This window comes from Morone saxatilis, unplaced genomic scaffold (assembly GCF_004916995.1).
Source record: "Morone saxatilis isolate NCDOM2014 unplaced genomic scaffold, NCSU_SB_2.0 Contig2, whole genome shotgun sequence".
NCBI classification, from domain to species: Eukaryota; Metazoa; Chordata; class Actinopteri; family Moronidae; genus Morone; species Morone saxatilis.
In genome coordinates, this window is record NW_023339762.1 from 12,811,435 (window position 1) to 12,831,902 (window position 20,468).

General features: G+C 40.5%; 1 protein-coding gene across 1 annotated transcript; it reads left to right on the top strand.

Annotated features, from left to right (window-relative positions):
- Positions 1 to 917: 917 nt before the first annotated feature.
- Positions 918 to 6,147, top strand: LOC118330055 (G-protein coupled receptor 22-like). Its single transcript, XM_035664438.1, has 3 exons — positions 918 to 1,296; positions 2,441 to 3,605; positions 4,521 to 6,147. The coding sequence occupies exon 3, from the start codon at positions 4,525 to 4,527 to the stop codon at positions 5,839 to 5,841; it is 1,317 nt and encodes a 438-aa protein (XP_035520331.1). The 5' UTR covers positions 918 to 1,296; positions 2,441 to 3,605; positions 4,521 to 4,524; the 3' UTR covers positions 5,842 to 6,147.
- The last annotated feature ends 14,321 nt before the right edge of the window (positions 6,148 to 20,468 follow it).

Sequence of the window (20,468 nt, forward strand, 5' to 3'; positions counted from 1 at the left end):
AAACTAAGTGAAACATCTGCCTGGCGAAGTGCAATTATTAAACTGTCACCATCGGAACAACAACACCTGAAGTATTTTCTGTGGGCTTTAATCGTTGGTTTTTCAGGTAGCCAAGCCATAGCAACTGATGCCCCCTTTTTCTTTACTGGAGGCTGTCAGGTACCAGGATGCCCTCTGGCAATAATTGCACCTGACAAATGAGCCTTGACAAAAGAATGGAGGGTGGTCAACCTCTTACTGATCTGACAGAGCAACTTAATTGAAACTATCAATCAGAGCCACTATCCTTTATCTCTTCTTTTCTGACTTTTATTCTTTCCTGCATAATCCATTTCTCCCACTCACAGCTGCAAGAATTTATCTCCTCTCTGTCACACGCTGCCTCTCATGCTCACTTGCACTCGCATATTAAGATCTATGTACAATATGTGCGCAAGATCAATACAAAAAATATTGCTTCTCCCTGCTGGCTTTCCATCCCCATCATTCCCCCTACGGTGCACAAACATTACTTGTTCATTACATCGTGACAGAGCTAATTAACACATCATCACAGAATTTTCTGCTGCTTTTTCCTTCAACAGTCTGCCTAGCCGACTCTGCAGCAGGTTGTGGGTTTAGCGCAGTGGCATCTAAACTCCCTGTGCAAAAGCGTAGTAGAAGCTTTTTTCCAAATCACTACAGCCCCACACGGGATGTTACAGTCACTGTCAGGGAAGAGAGGATAGAGTCAGAACAAAAGGAAATACCTCCCCTTGCTGGAGAGGAATGGGTTAAGCCTATTACAGAGGACCAATCAGGATTGGGGGAGCACTGCAAACCTCCGCAGTAAGAGAGAGAGAGAGGGAACAAGGGAGTGAGGGAGAGAGAGAGCAGAGCAGGAGATAGATACCAGGAGTGTGATGGTTTGCACTCCTATCCAGGCAGTTAGGGAGGGAGGGAGTGCAACAGAGAGTTAGTGAGATGATGAGTATTTACAAATCAGTCCATATGGATGGATAAAAGAAAAAGGGGGGACAAAGAGAGAAAAAGAAGACCAACATCCCTCTCAGGACTAATCTCAGTGGACTTGTTTTTCTCTGTCTGGGACTCAGGAAGGAAAGAACATCTGTCAGTTCTGTGACCCTTGTGTGTTCATCAATATTCAATCCCACTTCTTGGATTACTGCTGGGAGGAACAGAAGATAAACCAGCAGTTTCTATCAGTCGACCTACGTAGATTGTTGCAGAGCAGTAAGGAGAGGGGACAGCGTGGTGTATGGACCAGCTCCGGAGCATCTGTGTTTATCCTGCATGGTGAGCTTTGCTGTGTTTTTATGGGGCACTGTACTTATTGGTTTGATTTACAGCACTCAGCCAAGGAGAGTGTATGTGAAAACAAATAAAACTCAATGCCAAACATCTCAACAAATGCATGGGATTAGAAACCATCAGCAACATAAATTCCTGAATAACTTGTATTATTGTAAGACCTTTATTTAGAAATATAAGTGAAACCTACTTGTAACTGATATAATACGTAATTATTAAATTACGTAAATTGAGTCTTTAACTTGTAATTCCAAGCAGCTGCCTGCTGCTGTAAACATCACACTCTAAAAGGCTTTTCATAATTTGTTTATGCATTAGGAAGTCTGTATTCCCATACTGTGTTTGTTTGGGTCTTACTGCTAAACACGCACACACATCATAATCCGAGCTGTCAGGCTCTATAACAAAAAACTTGATAAGCAACTGTACACTTTAAAACTGGGCATCTTTATAACATGCATGATCCTTTCTTTTGCCTGGTAAGAGCATGGGACTCATTGCTCATTTCTGCTGACATTGTGGCATAGTAAAGTATGGCATTCCTCGCTGAAACAACCTTGAAGAATGCCCGACATGTTCCACTGAAGAGATTACATGGATCACATATAGTGACACGTGAGGGAGCATTTATGTCTTTATGACAAGTTCCCCAAGGAATCACACTGCGCTAAAGCTCCAAGAAAGTCTGTCCTATCATAAAAATTGTATGATAATATAATCACAGCTATGACTGTTCAAGTGACATACAATAATTTACACTAAGATTTTTTTCATTTTTCATTTTTATTATACACAACAATGGCAAAATATTACTATAGTTAATCTTCAATCTGAAAACAGGAGGCTGGGATGCAATACCAGTTGCTTTTGTACAAGTCCTTTATTAGTGCTACTGTTATGTTAATGCATTAGCAAAGATGTAAAGTGCATCAGGTGATGCACAGGAACATGATAAGACATCACAGGCTTGTTGCTATGCTAATGACAGTTTCCTCGTCACCTCTCTACTGAGGATATGTTTATTTTCACTAACGCATCCCCCACACTTCTCTCTCCTATTTCTTCTACTGTCTCTCTCCCAATCTCTCTCTTTCAATTATCCATTACTTTATCCTTTCTCTCTCTTCAGGTCACTGTGAAAGAATGATGTGGGACTAAAGGACAGAAAGATGCAGCTCATGCCCATGCTCCTCCTTCCTAAAGTCCAATTCTTGCCTAGGATCTTTCTTGCAAATCTACACGGCAGGCTCTCTGTCTGATGAACTCACTTACACTACCTCATGAGGATGACCTTCTCCTGAATCGTTGAATCAACCCCCCTCCCATGCACATATAAATACTGGTGATCACAAATGTCACATGTCATGGTGATTGGACACACATGCACTCTAATAATCTGCTCTACACACGCTATCTCCAGTGATTGAGGGTTCAGCATGTCGAGGGGCAAACTGGAGACCTGTGCTCGATATACAAGTCAATGGCGGCTGGAGCCAGGCGTACAGAGACTGATGAGTGAGGTGCAGAGTGAAGGCCTGTTCCATTAGTGCTCCCAGGGGAGACATGGGCCTGGATGCTGCCCGGACGCACTGACCTCTCCTGGACAGATTTTGGACATTACTATGGTGTAAACTGGGGAATCTACATGACTGACTGACAAACTCTGCGTCTTGGAGTACAAGCTAATGGATGTAACTATTTTTTCTATTTACAGATCTGACTACTCTCTTCTCACCGGGGACAAAAAAAGCAAAAAGCAAGGATTTGGATCATACTATGAGCAGTACATTCCAGCCCTGCTCAGGGAAAAGAGTCTGTGTTTCTTTGTTTTCTTGGTTGGCTGTGTCTCTCCTGCCTGGGAATATCATGAGATTATAAACAGGAGGTGGCTCCGACATTTTATCCCTGTTCCACTCATCCATCAGTGCTCCCAGCATCACCAAAGCAAATGGACCAGAGATCTGAGAAAAAGTCTGTAGAGGACATTAGCCTATGTTTTCTAACATCCATTGGGTGTAGGTGGCTGATTCCTTAGCTTTCTTGCCATTGAGGTCAGGAAAAAAAGCTGGCAGCCCATAGACAGTCTTTGGCGAGACGAACAGGTGCTTTTCTGGCTGTCAGCCTCTCTGGGAGGGACTAGCAGTGAAAGGAAAAGCCTCGCTGGGGGGCTCTGCTGGAGCGGAAACACTTTTCCACTGGCTATGTTTGGATGTGATGCTTGTCTCTGTGGATGTAACATAGACTCTATGGCCTGATTACACAGCCCTGGTATTCAGATAGTGCTGGAGGGAAGGGTAAATATTACAAAATAACGTTTATTGTTCTCCATGTCTAGAACCCTGTTCAGGTTGGATTTATTTCTCTAGGAGGTTGGATGACTTTAATATTGCATGTGCTAATCAGTTTTTAATAGTATTTTAATTTATTCTGGAGTGCATGAGTATTAGATTTTTCTCCCACTAACCCAATATTAATTACAGTCCCAAATACAAATTGTTTTTGGTGCACTTGCTAGTCCTTCAATTATTTAAGACCTGAACAAACAGGTGACAAGGTAAACATACTGGCAGAATATTCTGGCAGTGAACAACCTCCTGTAATTTGGAAATGACTAAAATGTTGCTAGAAATTACAATTTTAGTTACCAAGGCCAACCTATTATTATTAATTTAATTATCGATTAATCTGTTGATCATTTTCAGGTAAATCAATCAGTTGTTTAGTTCATAAAATGTCATAAAATGGTGAAAAATGTTGATCATAGTACTGTGGTCTACTTGAATATTCTGTTCAACGGAGGATGGTGAACTAAGCTAGTACAAAGCCAAAGCATACCAAGCCATTACAGCGATGATGTTATTAGAATTTAATTTGTTCCAAAGTGTTTCTGTTATGTGCCTCCACCATGGATGCAACTGATGACGATAACAAAAATAGAAAATGATAATAGTTAGTGGTTACTCCTGCCATTCATATAGTAAGACCATATAATCAGCAGAGCATAACAGGAAAAACTTTCCAGCACTATTCATGTGTCTTTTCTTAGATTTTTTTCATTTAAACTTAATAGGCTTCCTCGTTATTTGATAACTGGCAACATTAAGTCTGACAAGATTTCTCAGATGTGTATTAATAACAGCCTTCTAGAGATGCACAAACCCTTCTTTTCCTTTTCATGAATTCTCTTCTTCTCTTCTTCCTACACACAGGATAATGCATATCCTTTCCACCCTGGAACAAGAAGCCACCATGAGCAACGTCACGGTCACCGACAACACTGAACCCATCAGCCGCACCATGAGTCCGGCAACCCCCAGCCCGTATCCCTATCCTGTTAGTTTCCAGGTCTCCCTGACTGGCTTCCTCATGCTGGAAATCCTCCTGGGCATGAGCTCTAACCTCACTGTTCTTGCCCTCTACTGTATGAAGTCGAACCTCATTAGCTCTGTCAGTAACATTGTCACTATGAACCTTCATGTACTGGACGTCCTGGTTTGTGTGTGCTGTATCCCTCTCACCATTGTGGTGGTGCTGCTTTCCCTGGAGGGAGACACTGCTCTCGTCTGCTGCTTCCATGAAGCCTGTGTCTCCTTCGCTAGTGTTGCCACTGCCGCTAATGTGCTGGCCATCACCCTTGATCGCTACGACATCTCAGTCAAACCAGCTAACCGGGTGCTGACCATGGGGCGTGCCCTGGCCCTGCTGGCAGCCATTTGGGTGCTATCCTTTGTTAGTTTCCTCGTACCCTTTATTGAGGTAGGCTTCTTCGCCCAGGGCCATGCTGAGCTGAACCAGACGTTGGTAGAGAATGTCGTCCACACTAACCAGTACTACACAGAACTTGGCCTCTATTACCACTTGATTGCTCAGATTCCTATTTTCTTCTTTACTGCCGTTGTCATGCTCATAACCTACTCAAAGATCCTGCAGGCGCTCAATATTCGCATTGGCACACGTTTCCATGCTTCACAAAAGAAGAAGGCTCGCAGGAAAAAGCGCCCATCCATGACGGCCATGACAACGCAACAAGAAGCCACAGATGGATCCCAGAGCAGTGGCAGTCGCAACCCGACATTGGGTATGCGTACCTCTGTCTCTGTCATCATCGCCTTGCGCAGGGCTGTTAAACGCCACAGAGAAAGGCGAGAGCGCCAAAAGAGGGTTTTCAGGATGTCCCTTCTGATTGTGTCTACCTTCCTGCTGTGCTGGACACCCATCACAGTACTCAATACAGTCATTCTGAGTGTGGGCCCCAGTGACCTAATGGTCAAGTTGAGACTGGGCTTCCTGGTTATGGCTTATGGGACCACTATCTTTCACCCTCTACTCTATGCCTTCACTAGGCAGAAGTTCCAGAAAGTCTTGAAAAGCAAGATGAAGAAGCGAGTGGTGTCGATCATTGAGGCAGATCCTACCCCCAATAATGCCATTATCCACAACTCCTGGATCGACCCAAAGAGGAACAAAAAGGTGACATTTGAGGACAAAGACGCCCAACAGAAATGTCTGTCATCTGAAGATGTGGAGTGACGAAACTCATTATCTTTAGGGTATACAGTCAATAAAAGCAGCTACAACTGACATCAGGTCGTGATGAAAAAGGGAAAATGTTAATCCAAAGCAGTAATGTAAATAATATGTGCAATAGAATGTACAAAAACAAAAAGTGGATAATTTATTACTATTTATTGAGAAAAAAAGTAGGTTTCATAGATACATCATATACTGTACTGTAGATATTGCATGGCTTTTTGTAACAGTAGCAACATACAGTACATTGTGTACATACATAATACATGTACAGCTTAGGGTAAACAAGGTATATAAATAGAGAGATGTAGGAATTGTTATGTATATGTATATTTATAATAAATTTTGTGTTCACTCAACATAGAAAAAGGCTTCCTATTTCCCCCTTCCCCCAAGTAAAGTGTTTGTGATTCTGATTCTGTAACAACTGTGAGATTACTCCCATTTATCACAATGCCACTTGCTCCGACACCAGACCCTGCAATCCCCAGTGACCACTGACCTTATTGCTAGGGAGCCCTCTGAGGGAAGGCCCTCAGACTGAAATGAGACTATAGGTATGGGGGTGAAACAAAACAAGAAAGACAGACAGGTCAAACATGAAGAAAGAGGAACGGAAAGGAAGTAGCAAAGTATTGTATGTTATGTTATGTTGCTATAGCTAAAAAAGCTATGGGGGTACTGTTCACAATCACTGCTTTCACAGTTTAAGAAGAACACTTGCATTCCACAGACACAACAGAACACCGTGGTTCTCATCACCTCGTTTGACATAAACCAGATGTAATCAAAGCCTAGTCTGTTTCTTTTTAACAGTCACGTCTTTGAGCCAAATGGAAAATCTACAGCTGCCTTATTTTGGTTTGATGAATTGAGTACGACATTATGGTGGGACAGGGACTGTGACAGGGAGAGCATACATTCAATGCAATGAAAATAATAACAAATGCTGTTTTAAGAGAACTGAATGCTCAGATGTTATGTTTTCATAGAGAAGTTATTTAATCAAATTAAAGAAAAATGTTGAGAATGGCTGTTTTATCAAATTGTCTGTTTCTAACATTGAAAGTATATATATTGGACAGAACTTCTGGGTCTGTAAAGTGAAGCCAACATGGAAGTCTTAAACCTGCATCCTATGTTAAAGATTATGTTACTGCGTTGCCTATTTCTCACCTAAAATTGTTTTTAGAAACATAATTTAAGGAGACTGTTTAGCTGTAATACAAGATTGTGTGTGACCAGGCCAGCCGCCATTGTTTCCTGCTAAAATAAGTTGAAACTACGCAGGCAATGACAGCAACTCAACTCACAGTACGTCACCTTGCTGGCTCCGTCTAACTGTCATGGCGATGACCATAATGCCAGACTCGAGGCTTCAAAACAGTACTCCACAAATCAATGGGTGACTTCGTTTCTAATTACACTAGCCGAACAACAATGCTCAACAAATAAGCAAATCCATAACTGCAATAAAGAACTACTGCAAAAGTCTAATTAAAGCTTCTGTTTATAAAAGACACAGTTATTCTTCACTACCTGTGTATGTTTACCATTAGTGTGTGTTTGTCAAGGAATAAGACAGTATTTCCCAAGTGACTGTTGCTGGTAGATTATTATGCAGCCAGTCTTGTATTTTTGGCTCAACTTGTCTATGAACCAAGTTTGCCCTAAATAAATTGGAATAATTTATTCATACAGCTGCAGAAAAAATTCAGTAGTAACAATCTACACAGAAACCTGTCAGCTTATTTCATTCAGTCTGCACTCTAATAATGAATCTAGATGCAGAGTTACAATAACCATTAGCATATAAAGCCATGCTCAGCTAGCCTTACAGCAAACTTCATTACAATCCCGGGGTCAAGGATTACACTCTGTCTAAGATTAGAATATACGGTGCATCCGCATGCATAAAGGTACACGTACACAAATGCATATGCACACTGTATGCCACAGCATATCACAGTGATGAGCATATTACCCCTTTGCTTTCTCAGGTACAGTAAAAAAAAATTTAAGAGGCCTTTAGATCCTGAAAGCACAGGGGTGTTGGCTAGCAGAGCGATTACACAAGCTCAATCAGATGCTTCTCTGGCTGCCAGAGTGTGGTTTGTAGCACAACAGAGAGGGCTGATATGGGAATATTGATGCAGGCAAGGTTCTTTATGACCCTGCTTTAAACAGGCAGCGTGGATGTTACAGTGCCTTCAGGGCATGTCTGTGATTGAGAGTAGAGATGGAATCACAGCCAGCAACAGATTACCCGACAGGGGAGGGAAAATGACCTATTAGATGAAACATTGACTCAGAGGATAAATTTAACACATATGCATGGGTCCAACTTTTAGAAGGAAAACTTTAAAGGTGGGGTATCAATATACAAATGCAGAGATTTATTTCTGTTCCCACTATAACAATGAAACACAACCCCCGGCTGTGTTCCATTCCTGGTGAATACATAATTTAGACCTCTGCTCAAATGTCAGGTGCTGTACTATTCCAAACTTCATCAGTGCTACTGAAAAAATCATTCGTATTGATTGCCTTCTAAAATTACCTCTCAAAGACCAATACTATTTACACCAACTAGAATTTGAGGTCACAATTTGTTTTCCATCCTGAGTTGCAGCTACAATGACAAAGGCAAAAAAAAGCACGACCAACATAGCCTGATGTTCTGACTGAATTGCCATTTTGTTATTATTTCTCACATTCGCTTCTTATTAGTCATTTTCTGTTTGGGAGGGGGTATTTTGCCTTCACTAATCACTTAGACTAATGTATCAGTTCTCTTGATGTAGTTTTCAGCTGACACTCAAGCTGTGCCAGTACTTGATTGAAGCTTCAAGTTTATCATATTCATTGATGTAAGGTGATGTTTTTCTAGCATGTAGAGCAATTTTCATTTCACTACTGATTATTTTCTTGTTACAGTGCACACCGAGCTCTGTGGCTGTAAAGCCAAGCCTCTCAGCTTCTTTAACGTGCTCCTCATTAAGGCCATCAAGGGAGAAACAATAAGTATTTCCTGATATCACACCTTATAATTCCCTGTGTACCAGAGGGCCAATTTATAAACTTTCTAAATCACTTGGGGAAAGTGGGCAAAAACTAATTTCTTTTAAAGAAATGCCTTCAACGCATGGCAGTGTTCTCATTTAAGAGCTGTTTTTGGTCAGTTTCAATCGGCACCTTTTCTATCTATGCTTGGTGCTATATTTGTTTGGATTATGGCACCAGTTCGACAGACTTCCTAACCTTGGTCCTACCTATAAAAGCACTGACTCGCTCAGTGGTATCTCCAACTGGGATGGGGGAGTCATATGAGCAACAACAGAGTTCTGAAGCACAATGATATTTTAAATGCAGGCAGGAATTCAGAGACCTGGAGCCCCAGGCTACAACTAACTGATTCAAGATCAGAGCGGATGCACTTTTATTTATAATAGCACATTTCTGTCAAATAGCTGCAAACTATGCTCCAGTATGCTCTTGAAATATTCAGGCTAAATAATTGATCTGTACCAAAATATTATCCAGAGCTTTGGGGTAAATTTGTGTATTTCAGGGCACTTCTGTAATTCACCTGGTGAAGCATGTACCCCGTGTACCAAGGCTGAGTCCTTGCCGCAGTGGCCCAGGTTCAAGTCCAGCCTACAGCCCTTCGCTGCATGCCTCTCTCTCGCTTCCCCTTTCCTGCCTATCTTTGGCTGCACTACCAAATTAAAGGCAAAAAAATAATTTAAGAAATGTTCTGGTGGTCATGAATCAATGACCTGTGACCTTAATTTTGGTCAATCTAATTATTATGATGAAATATTATTTCATGTTAGAAGTGGATTAAAAACAAAAACAACAAAAAATGTTTGACCACCCAAGGTAAATAAAAAGCAACCAAGCCTAGACATACCCTTGCTAATCAAGTTTGTTACAGGCACTATTTACCAGTATAACATTAAAACACTATTAAAAATATTGATTAATGAAGCTTAGAATCACAAATAAACATGATCTGTTCATCATGTGATTGACTTACACTGTCAGTTTCATGTCATGTGTCTTTTCCCTTGTGTCATGTATATAATAAAAAAAGAAAAGAAATGATTGATTCAAGTAGTTTCATGTTTTTGGCCCACAAGGGACCACTTTCACTGACATTTACAAAAGTCGGCCACGGATACAAATCTCAAGATCAGCATTGCTTATTAGCATACTGGATACATTAGCAGGTCACCCTATAGACTTCTAACCTGAGGTGACCTGCAGAGAAAAAAACAGGTCAATACACTACCATAGTCAATAGCAGAGGTTCAATGATGCTTCACTGTGAGCCTTATTAGAACCACTTGACCCTGTTGTGTCCTTTTCCTTCTCCCCTATACTCATATCAAGGCTGGTACTTGCTGCTGTCCCTATCACATACATAATGTCCTCCCCCCTCTCGCTCAATGGCTGCCTCTCTTAGACAGCCATCCCCAATTCAGATGCCATCTCTTCAGGGCCCCTCTCTATCCAGCAGCAGACACAGAATAAAAGCCTGGGAAATCACATTACTCTGTCCGTATGGAGCCTCTATTGGATTAGGTCAGCGAACACTCAACTGTAATTCTGCTATCGTAGAGAAGAAGAAAGTGAATTGAGCACACCAGTCAGCACAGCTTGACAAATTGTTGGTTGTGGTCATTTTCCAAATGTTACTCTCACCAAGCCACATTTAGAGAGATAGAAGGACACTATATAGAGCTGGAAGATATATGACTCTGATATACAACCCATAATCTGTGTACTAGAAAAGCTAATCCTCAGATAGAAACCAGGAATCAAAGGCAGACAAATACAATAGCGAATGACCTCTACCTCCTATGACCTTAATAGTATCACTGTAGAGATGGAGAAAAATAACACCATTCTGCCTTTAAATCAGTGCTGTGCAGATTACTGTTCTCTCTTGGTATCAGTAGAGACCAGACGTTAAATGACACCTCAAGTGCTCTCCTGTATTTTCCACTCAAGTTTACATCAGAGAATGAATGCATCCTGGGGTGTAAACAGGGAAAAGCAACTTTACATGCATGCTAAAGCAGACAATGTGCAATAATGTAATCATGGATTTGGCAATAGCACAAGACATGCTTATGTTGTCAAGCATGGTTACAGAGACATGTTCATTATGCAAGAATTTTTCACTTGACAAAATGTGCCATTACATTGTAAAATCTTACTCATCCTAGGAAACGTGGCTCATTCTTATCGCACTAAACCAAAAATGTGAAGGACAAAAAGAGGACAGAAGTTTTGTGCCGACATGGCTGCATGCCCAGTCCTTGTGTGTGTGTGTTTGTACATGGATCTATTCAGCAATACATGTGTGTTGTATTTGTGCGTGTATACTGCAGCATGTGCAGCTATGCCCATACAGTTATGTGCATGCAGCCATGTGTCAGTCCAATTGTTTTATCAGGCAGTGACAGAGTGTAAACCACTGTGTGTGAGAGGGGAGACAGCAGAGAGAAGATTGCTGCCCTCCAGCTCTTCTCACAGTGATGACTACTGTCTGGTGATTATACCGCCACTCTTCTCTCCTCATGGAGAAATGAATGGTACCGCCACAACAGAGCTCACCAACCCAGCTAGCAGCTTGAGTCTGACAATGCATGGTGAGCATTTGTATTTGCTAAAGCCAAAATGGACTTTTAGACTTCTTACATTTTAAACAGATATGATTCTCCTCCAGGTGTCTTATAGAAGTCATTAAGAGTTTTCAGGGCTCCTGATTTAAAGGTCCATTCATTTTCTGCATAGACAATGCTGAGCTTAAAAGGACTTGAAACTCGTTATGGTTAAATCAGAAGATGAGCAGTAGCTTCCTCTTATATATATATAAATACATATTATATAATAATCATAGCCTGTGTATATAAACACTTAAGCAGTGTTAACAAGCTGCATTTTCTTACAGAAGAACCAACCTCGATACTTGAATTGCTGCAAACTCTGAGCTGAAGCTTAAGATTATACTGGGTAGATACCCAATTATACATTCAGCAGAAGATGATGTTGTAAGTTGGAAGAGGCAGAGAAAATAGATATTGTTTCATTAATAATTAGTTACTGAGGTAAATGCATAGACTGTATAATTAAAAAGGGACATAGTCTCTGTGGCATCACACACAACATATGAGATTTATGGTTATTGTGATATTTAGAGCCATTCGCTATTTGTCAGAAACAAAGCTGAAGCTCCAAGAGACTCCTTTGTTTCTGTGTGTAGGGCTGTTGAGCAAATCATTAAACGATATTTTAATTATTGGTTAAAAAAGGGGCACTGGTACATCACAGCAGCTTATTGATGGACATTTTTAGTAGTTTAAAATTGAGCTGAAATTACAAGTATTTTGATTGTCAATTAACTAAATTGTTTAATTGCCATTTGTTATGATATATCATAGACCAAATGGTTAACTGAGAAAATATTCAGCAGATTTTTCATTAATCCTTAGCTAATATTATTGCAAGTGGGGGATTTGGCAGCCCACATATAGACAGCTGATACTGAGGCAACATGACATTGCTGCTGCAGTATCAGCTGTCTATCAGCATGAAGGGATTTATCCTCTATCCAAAGATCTCAGTCTGCTTCCTATAGAAAACCTGAAAAAGCTCTTGCTGTAAATGGATCAGCAAAGTGTGGACAAACTTCTGCTCTTGTAATTAAACCAGCCATAAACATGCAGTAACAGAGTATGCTTCTTTTCCTTAAACCAGGTGTTTTTCTTGAGCCACCTTCTCCACATAAAGATGCTGGGATCTGACCATATTCCTAGAACTATGCACCCTGTGCTTAAATAAATGGTAACTGTTTGATATTCAACATTTCCCACCCATAATTTCTGTGATTCGCACAAAGAACAACTCCTCCTCAACATCTCTTACTGTAGCTCTCTGTGAAACTGTTTTCTACCCTCCATATAGCGTTGCTGAGAAACAGTCTATACAGCAAGGAAATCACATATATACTGGGAATTCATCATTTGACCTTATTTCCTAATTCAACCATCACAGTTATTATCATGCCAGACACTGTATGTCTATACAATGGTCCAAACAATAGACAGTGTCGAAACTGCAACACCCACTCTAAGTGGGTTGCTTCAGAGTGTGGACTCAGATCAAAATCAGTCATATCCTCTGCATATAAAGAGATTTTACACAAGCATACAAATGAAACAAATTGTAACACATCCCTCTTGGTCTGTTCTAGTATAAGAAGCTGTTGCTTGATGCTTCATTTAAGTTTGCAACAATGGTTAAAAGGGTTCAGTCATTGTTTAACTGCTGATATGAGTTTTTTCTTTTAAAAGAAATAATGTAATTTTGTCATCCGGAGACATTTAAAAATAACTAGGGTGTCTGGGTTTCAAAGTTGGGTTTCTAGTTTTGCAAAGATGCACAAATCCAAGTCAAGTCCCCTTCCACCGAAGCTGAGCTGTATTCAAATGGTTGCAATCTGCAACTTCACCGCTAAAACGTTCAAGCTAATAACTTCTTTACCTCCCAAACACTACACTAAAATGTAGAACTCCCTGTGCGTTTCTATAAACTTACTTAAACAACAAATATACGCAGACAAACACTGGGCGGAGTAAACAAGCAGTCAAACAAAGTTACAGTTATCCAAACAGCTACCTGGAAGCACTGACCTGTGTGGATGTGTCTTCACCTGTCAATGGCCTTCAGTCTTGATGAGCTCCAATCCGACATGTCCCCATTTGTGACCTCGGCACTAGCTACCAGAGCGGTAAACAGCTCATCTGTTTCATTCATCGTTCCTAAGGTTCCTGAATCCAAAGCCTGGTCGCTGTGTTTGGATCCATCCTCACACACCTGTGGCTGCTAAGTTCCTGCAGCAGTTTCTGACCTCTGCTTCTAGACGAGCGCCACCAATAGTAAAGGAAAGAAATTAGAACGCCGTTTTTTAGAGTTCCAGATGTAGGAATACTGCTGCTTTTTAAATCTTTTTATCATTAAAAAAGTCAATCCCTTCAAAAAGCCATATATAAAGTCAGTCGCCTGGCCTTGTCCAGGGAGATTGGGGCCCCCATTATGTTGCTAGATCTTCCTTGTCCGAATCTAGGGTCTATGGATAGAGATTATACGTTGTGCAGATGTAAACCCATTGGAGAGAAATTTGTGATTTTAGGCTATATAAATAAAACTGACCTGATTTGAAATCAACAACCAACAAGCTGCTGTCAGGCCACATTAATGACACAGGGCCATCTTGTTGTGGGTGTATGGAGTAAGGGTACTCACAGTCCCTCCAGCTGAATGCTGCTGAGTTGAGGCTTCAGATCTACAAAAATGTCTGGAGTATTCAGACATCGTAGTGGCTGTAGGTAAGGTTTGGGATCACTGGAGACGTTGACACTTAGTGAGTCTATGCCGGAAAACCTTGGAGGGTAATGATTTGGAGGAATGGCCCAGCTCCTCTGATATGCTTCATTATTGTAGTTAGGAAGGTTTTCAGCTCTTATCTTCATAGGCACTTTTCCAGACCAACAGGCTAAAGATGGAAATCTTCTGGATAGTTAGCCACTATGCCAGAAATCCTACAAACTCTGCAGCTGCTAAAGCAAAAGCTCTCGGTGAGGTCATGGACTAAACGTCTTAGGAGAAGAGGCTAACATTAACCTCGGACAAAGATAGAGGAGTTGGGGGAGTCAGTGCCCTAAATTTTGCTGTGAATAGTGTAAGTACGCGAACAGAACAAGATTCCCTTGTGGCACCTGAGAGTGATTGCTCATATGAGCCCCACAGGGAGTCCACACGATTAATGACCCACGTGGGCAAACAGATAAGGGACCAATATGGAGCTCATGATGTGGAACTCATATGCGACCACTGAGATGTTCACAACATAACACGGAGCGTAAGGCTCAAAATTGCATATAGGCGTTGTAATGCCAGGAAATTATAGCGGAAAAAGCCTGAAGGCAAAGCTCCCAGTTTAAAAGTCAATTTATGTTCCAATTGCAACCTTCAGCTATGCAAGTTTGGTTTGTGACTGCAATGATAAGATCATGGATACATTGAAATGAGTTTCCTTTGCAGAGTGTCTGTGCTAGCCTGTAGGGACAGGGTGAGGTGCTCTGATGGACGTCTCTCTGTGGAGGCATTCTGGACACAAACAGTTAGGTGTAGAGCCCATCATACACCCATAATACTCAATTGTGGGCCTATATTTCCTCACTTGCAAGAAATGCTCTGGGATCAAAAAGGAACAGGAACCAAAAATACATATAAACTCATCCGGCAGGCCTGCTGTATAGTATAGCATATGAAGAAAAAAAAATCAAAGTATATGAAAACAATCATATCCATCAAAGTCCATAAGCATTGTCACCTCAACAGCTGTACCTGTCAGGACAGAAAGGTGTATAGACAGACAATAAATAAAATGGATGGAGCTCTCAGGTTGCAACAGTCCACCAAGCACACTATCACCATAGCCTGACCATCTGCTTATTGCAGGCATTTTGCTATAATGGCTCTTCAGTCTCCTGAGCTGCGACCTCTGAGATGGTGAGGAGAGGAGAGCAATCAAAGCATATTCAGTTCTGCTACAGTCATTTGCCCACTCACAAAAAGCTATCACAGGGTGCAGCTGTAAACATTTTGCTCCTCAGCACTCCTGAGACAAGCAGTCAACGAGGATAGCAGCTATCAGTCTCTTTCACAGAGGAAGCCCATGTGAATACACTTTGCAAGCTGAATACTGTGGAGAGGGCAGAATACACAGAATAGTCCTTGGAGCTGAATTCGGTCAAAAAACCTCATTATTCAAAAGGAAGAAGAGTGTGTACTGAAGGCTACGCTCAAGAATTTCCTCAGTCTCTGTTGTTGATGAGCAACACTCATGCAATTCATGTGTTTATGAGCGAGCCAAGCTTTTTGTGTTCCTTTTTAAAAGGTGCACAAAGACATAAAAAGAGCAATCCTTTTCTGTCTTTTTGTAATGAATGAGCCTATATCTGCTATTTCACTGACAAATATTTACATTCAGCAAGTGTGTAACGTGAGCCTGTTATCCAAACTGTTGGCTGTCTTTATAGCTCCTTGACACATGGGGAATATTTTGAATTTACTGCAATCATTGCAGAACATAAAGGACTTCCTATTTCCTGCCCCTGTGCAAAAGCCACATTATATTGTTAGATAACATTGCCCCCTTGTGGACATTTGTTTATTTCTTTTTTTTATTTTAGTTTTTGTGCATGTCATGCCATGTCAGAAAAGCCAACATATGCAGAGATATTGACAGTGTGCTTTTACATTTTAGAGGTTTTGGGATGAATAACACACACCAAGGCAGAATTAATATTTTAAAAAAAGAGACCTTGGAGTGTTCCTCCTGACATGACTATTTTTGTACCATGACATGAAATGTGATAAGACATCAGCAAACATGCTCTCTCTCTCTCTCTCTCTCTCTCTCTCTCTCTTTCTCCCTCTGTCTCTCTCTCTCTTCTCTCTGTCTGTCTGTCTGTCTGTCTGAGCCACTTAACACGCTGGCTCGGATCAGATCAGATCCATTCACTCCACTGGGTTTAGAGCCATTAGCTTAATTAGAGACCAGACATTCAATTCACTGTCAGATATCTTGATCCGTTGGCTGCCTTTCAGATGTCTAGCTTACAGTACATCCAGGTAATCATGGTGCCAGTTGGTACTGCAGTGTATGCCTCTCATGGCTGGGCCTGCGCACTGCAGGTTATATCACAGTGACAGATATGTGTTGACTTGTGTGGAGCTTTATAGGTAAAGCATGGCACTGACACTGACAGCATCAGTGGTGACACTGTAAGAGGATGTGGTAGTGGCCCCTTGAATGGTACATGTTGTTTTAAAGTCTGTAAAACACAACTGATGGGAGGTAAGAGTAAGCTCCCTGCCCCCCGATAGCTGAAGCAAATCATCGTTCAGCTCCTTTTTAAACTGTCGAACCGACCAGCTCAGCATAGGCCTCCTCACCCTCCGCACAGCTGGACCAGAAGCAATCATTTGGCTGAAGGACTTTGCATTTACTAAATAAAAGCCATACATCATGCTGTCAGTATATATAGTAAACACAGTGTGTGTATCTGTGTGTAGTCTCTTTGCCTGGACATGCATCTATAACACTGCCTCCATAAATACATATAAAAGTATTTATTGTCTGTCAACATGGGCACAAGGGGTGTAATATATAATTCCACACATGCAGATACACATTTATAAAAACAAGTTTACACCCAGGCACATATACTGTATATTCTTATATGCACAGACATCCATAACATACTGTAAAAAATTACCAGATTAGATAGTTACTGGCCTAATCCCCAGAACCAGATTATAGTTTTAACCTTTAGAGGTCAGAAAGGACAACAGATTGCCCTCTCAACAACCCCACCCACTCAACTAGCACACACACACACACACACACACAATACTGACTATACCTGCTATTAACTACCCTCCAACCAGAAGGCGAAACCTCTAGATTAGCAGATTAACGCCGGTGTCAAAGCAGGATGACAACTAAAGTTTCTGTATTACAACAGCTGCTTGGATCATACATAGGGATCATATGTGTTGGTTTATTACTGGCATGAAATATTTATAAATACACTGCTTTTTCATGCAACTTTTCTTTATTCTATTGAGGAAATAGTTTCTATCACATACAGTGCAGTTTTCACTCTGTTCGGTCAGCCTGCTTTGTATTTCTGAGCAATAAAGTGAGCTGATTAGTTTTTTTCTCTCCGTCTGTACAGTGTGTGGCTGTGATCTGGTGCACTCGGGTTTCTTTCACCACTCTGGGGAGTACATCTGTACAGAGGACTACCAGCGGCTCTATGGGACCCAATGTGACAGCTGTGACAAGTACATCACTGGAGAGGTGGTATCTGCCCTGGGGAGGACATACCATCCACACTGCTTCGTCTGCAGCATCTGCAGGTAAGGAAAAGGGTTTGTGTGTATAGTCGTTTTCAGATTTAACACATATGGGCCTACTGACATAGAGCTACTCATGACATTTCTCTCTCATATAACTCTATGATAAAAATAATACATCCAAAGTTATATAGTATGGGTGGGTGATTACAGTAGAAGTAATAGTAGTGCATTTAAAATATTTGTATCTTTTAACACTGTTGTTTACAGCTCTACATATTGTGTCCTCAGCAATCCTCCTGGCACTACTTCATTCATAACTTTGACAACAAAAACAACAGCAACAAATGAGATTCTCACAGAGCACCACATACTGTGGTGTATAATAGCTTTACAGTTACCGATCACAGCTTCTTGCATACCACAGGTGGCCCTTTATAATTAAAATCCAATGACATATAAGTCCTGCAGGCTGTCTGTGTTTGGATTCATTGACCAGTTCACAAAACTACTGCAGAATCAATGCAAGGTTTTCATTTAAATGTTTACATACAACCAATCAAACCAGTTTTAGCTAATTAAAAGTAACAAATCAAGGTTTATTGAGGCATGCCTTTTCCAGGTTTGTCAGTCAGTCTTTTATTAAAATAAAAACTAAAGGATGGGAAAATTCGGAAACAGGTGCACACACACGTTTTAAAAGGTAAGAGTGAATGAAGTGTCCTGCTTTGGACACAACATTTTAAATTAATTTGTTTTGCTACCTTACTTTTTAATTAAAAGCGGCTATACTGCTTTTTAGTGCCCGTGTGTCACAACCCAGAAACACTTCATTTCACTCTTCATTTTTCATTCAACCCTACCTGCCTGTTAAACTCCCTGAAGGCTTACTGTTATAAAATTGAAGCCTTTAAAAAGACATTAAGCAACTTTGACTGGCTTTACAATATAAATATATATTTTTTAAGTATTATTTGTATAATTGTTTTTGGAATTCCACCTCACTAACCACTCTGGTAAGTGTCGTCAGAGCAGAGCAGGAGGTTGATGAGAAAGACATCCAAAAGCAAACAAGATACATTTTAAAATATTTTAAATCTGTAGTGTTTGTTGTGGTTGGCTGGTCTTGCTTAATTATCATACATCATGTAAATCTAATATTGGCTTCAGTTCAGTTCTCTCAAAGCTGGAGTGAATTTCATAAAAGTGACTGTAAATGAAGTGTGACTGGGGGGCAGTACAGTAAATATATAAAAGGCTAACTGTCAGTGTGTAGATGGCTCATCAGGTTTTGGTTTGCTTATGGTGAGAGTTTTTGGACAGAGTCCCCCATTTGTGTGTGTGTGTGTGTGCGTGTGCGTGTGCGTGTGAATAAAATAAATAAATAATAAAAATAAATAAAATTGTGTATCTCAAATGACTTTTTGTCAAAGCATGGCTCAAGCTCCCTCAACAACCGCTCTAGATATGTGCAGAGAAGACAAATAGCATAATATAGAGCTGGGCAGCACATTGATAATGTTGTTTTATTATTATAATCATTATCACAAATGCCAGCTCCAGCCTGAGCTTCTGTTACCATAGTTGCTGGATTTTAGGTGCAACAGGTTTGTTATCAGATACAGGTCTAGAGTCATTGATACAGTCCAAATGTGAAGTGTAGTCTCATCACAGAAATGTATGAGAATGTATAATAAGCTATATAATCACAAAGTACTTATTGGGTTTTTAAAAACACAGGATTCTCACCAGAAATGTTGAATCGTATTTGTACTCTTTGAGCTTTTTGTGTTTCTGACTTGACAGTAGAAGAACAGTGAATGCTTTATCATTTATCAACCTTCAAAGTTTTTTTATTTTTTACTAGAGGAGTTTTGGAAATCTCTGCTGAGATCTGGATAAAATAGATTCAGCCACAGCTGAACCTTGAGGCCAAAAGACATTACTGTAGTACTTAATGTACTTTTGTATTAATATTTCCGTTAAAACATTTTTTTTTCGTGTTTGCTAAAACATATTCTTTGCAAACTAATGTGTATGTGTAGGTGTAATCAAAAAGCACAACTGACCCTGATTTACTTTAAAAAATATATATTTTTCAGTGAGGAATTTGAAAAAACACTGTAAATATTTGTGGGATTTCCAGTGCTGTGTGAGTAAAACTCACTCTTTATTAACTTCAAATGCACAGAGGAGAACAGAATAAAATCTCCAATTAGTGTCAAACTACAGGAATACTCCTCAGACCTCACAGGAAAATGTTGTTATTTATTTCCTATCACTAACTTTTTGTTATGCAATAGTCCCAATGTAAAAACATTTGTTGAATATCTTCACATCTTTTATTTTAGGGTATCAGTAAAAATATCAGTTGTATTTGTCAAAACTTCTGCAAATAAAACGGACCACTAGGGGGAAAGAGGTAAAATACATGAATTTCTTTTGTGATTTGGGTGAACTGACCCTTTAACTTCATGTAGCAAAAAAAGAGAATTTCTGCATTGCCATATCTGCATAGCTTTACTGAAATTGTCTGTGTGTGTTCTCAGGAGCCCGTTCCCAATTGGAGACAAGGTGACCTTCTGTGGAAAGAAGTGTGTATGTCAGCAGTGCTCACACACTCTGAGCAGCGATAAGCCCGTCAAGGTCCACGGACCAAGCTGTAAGAAACAAACACACACACACAC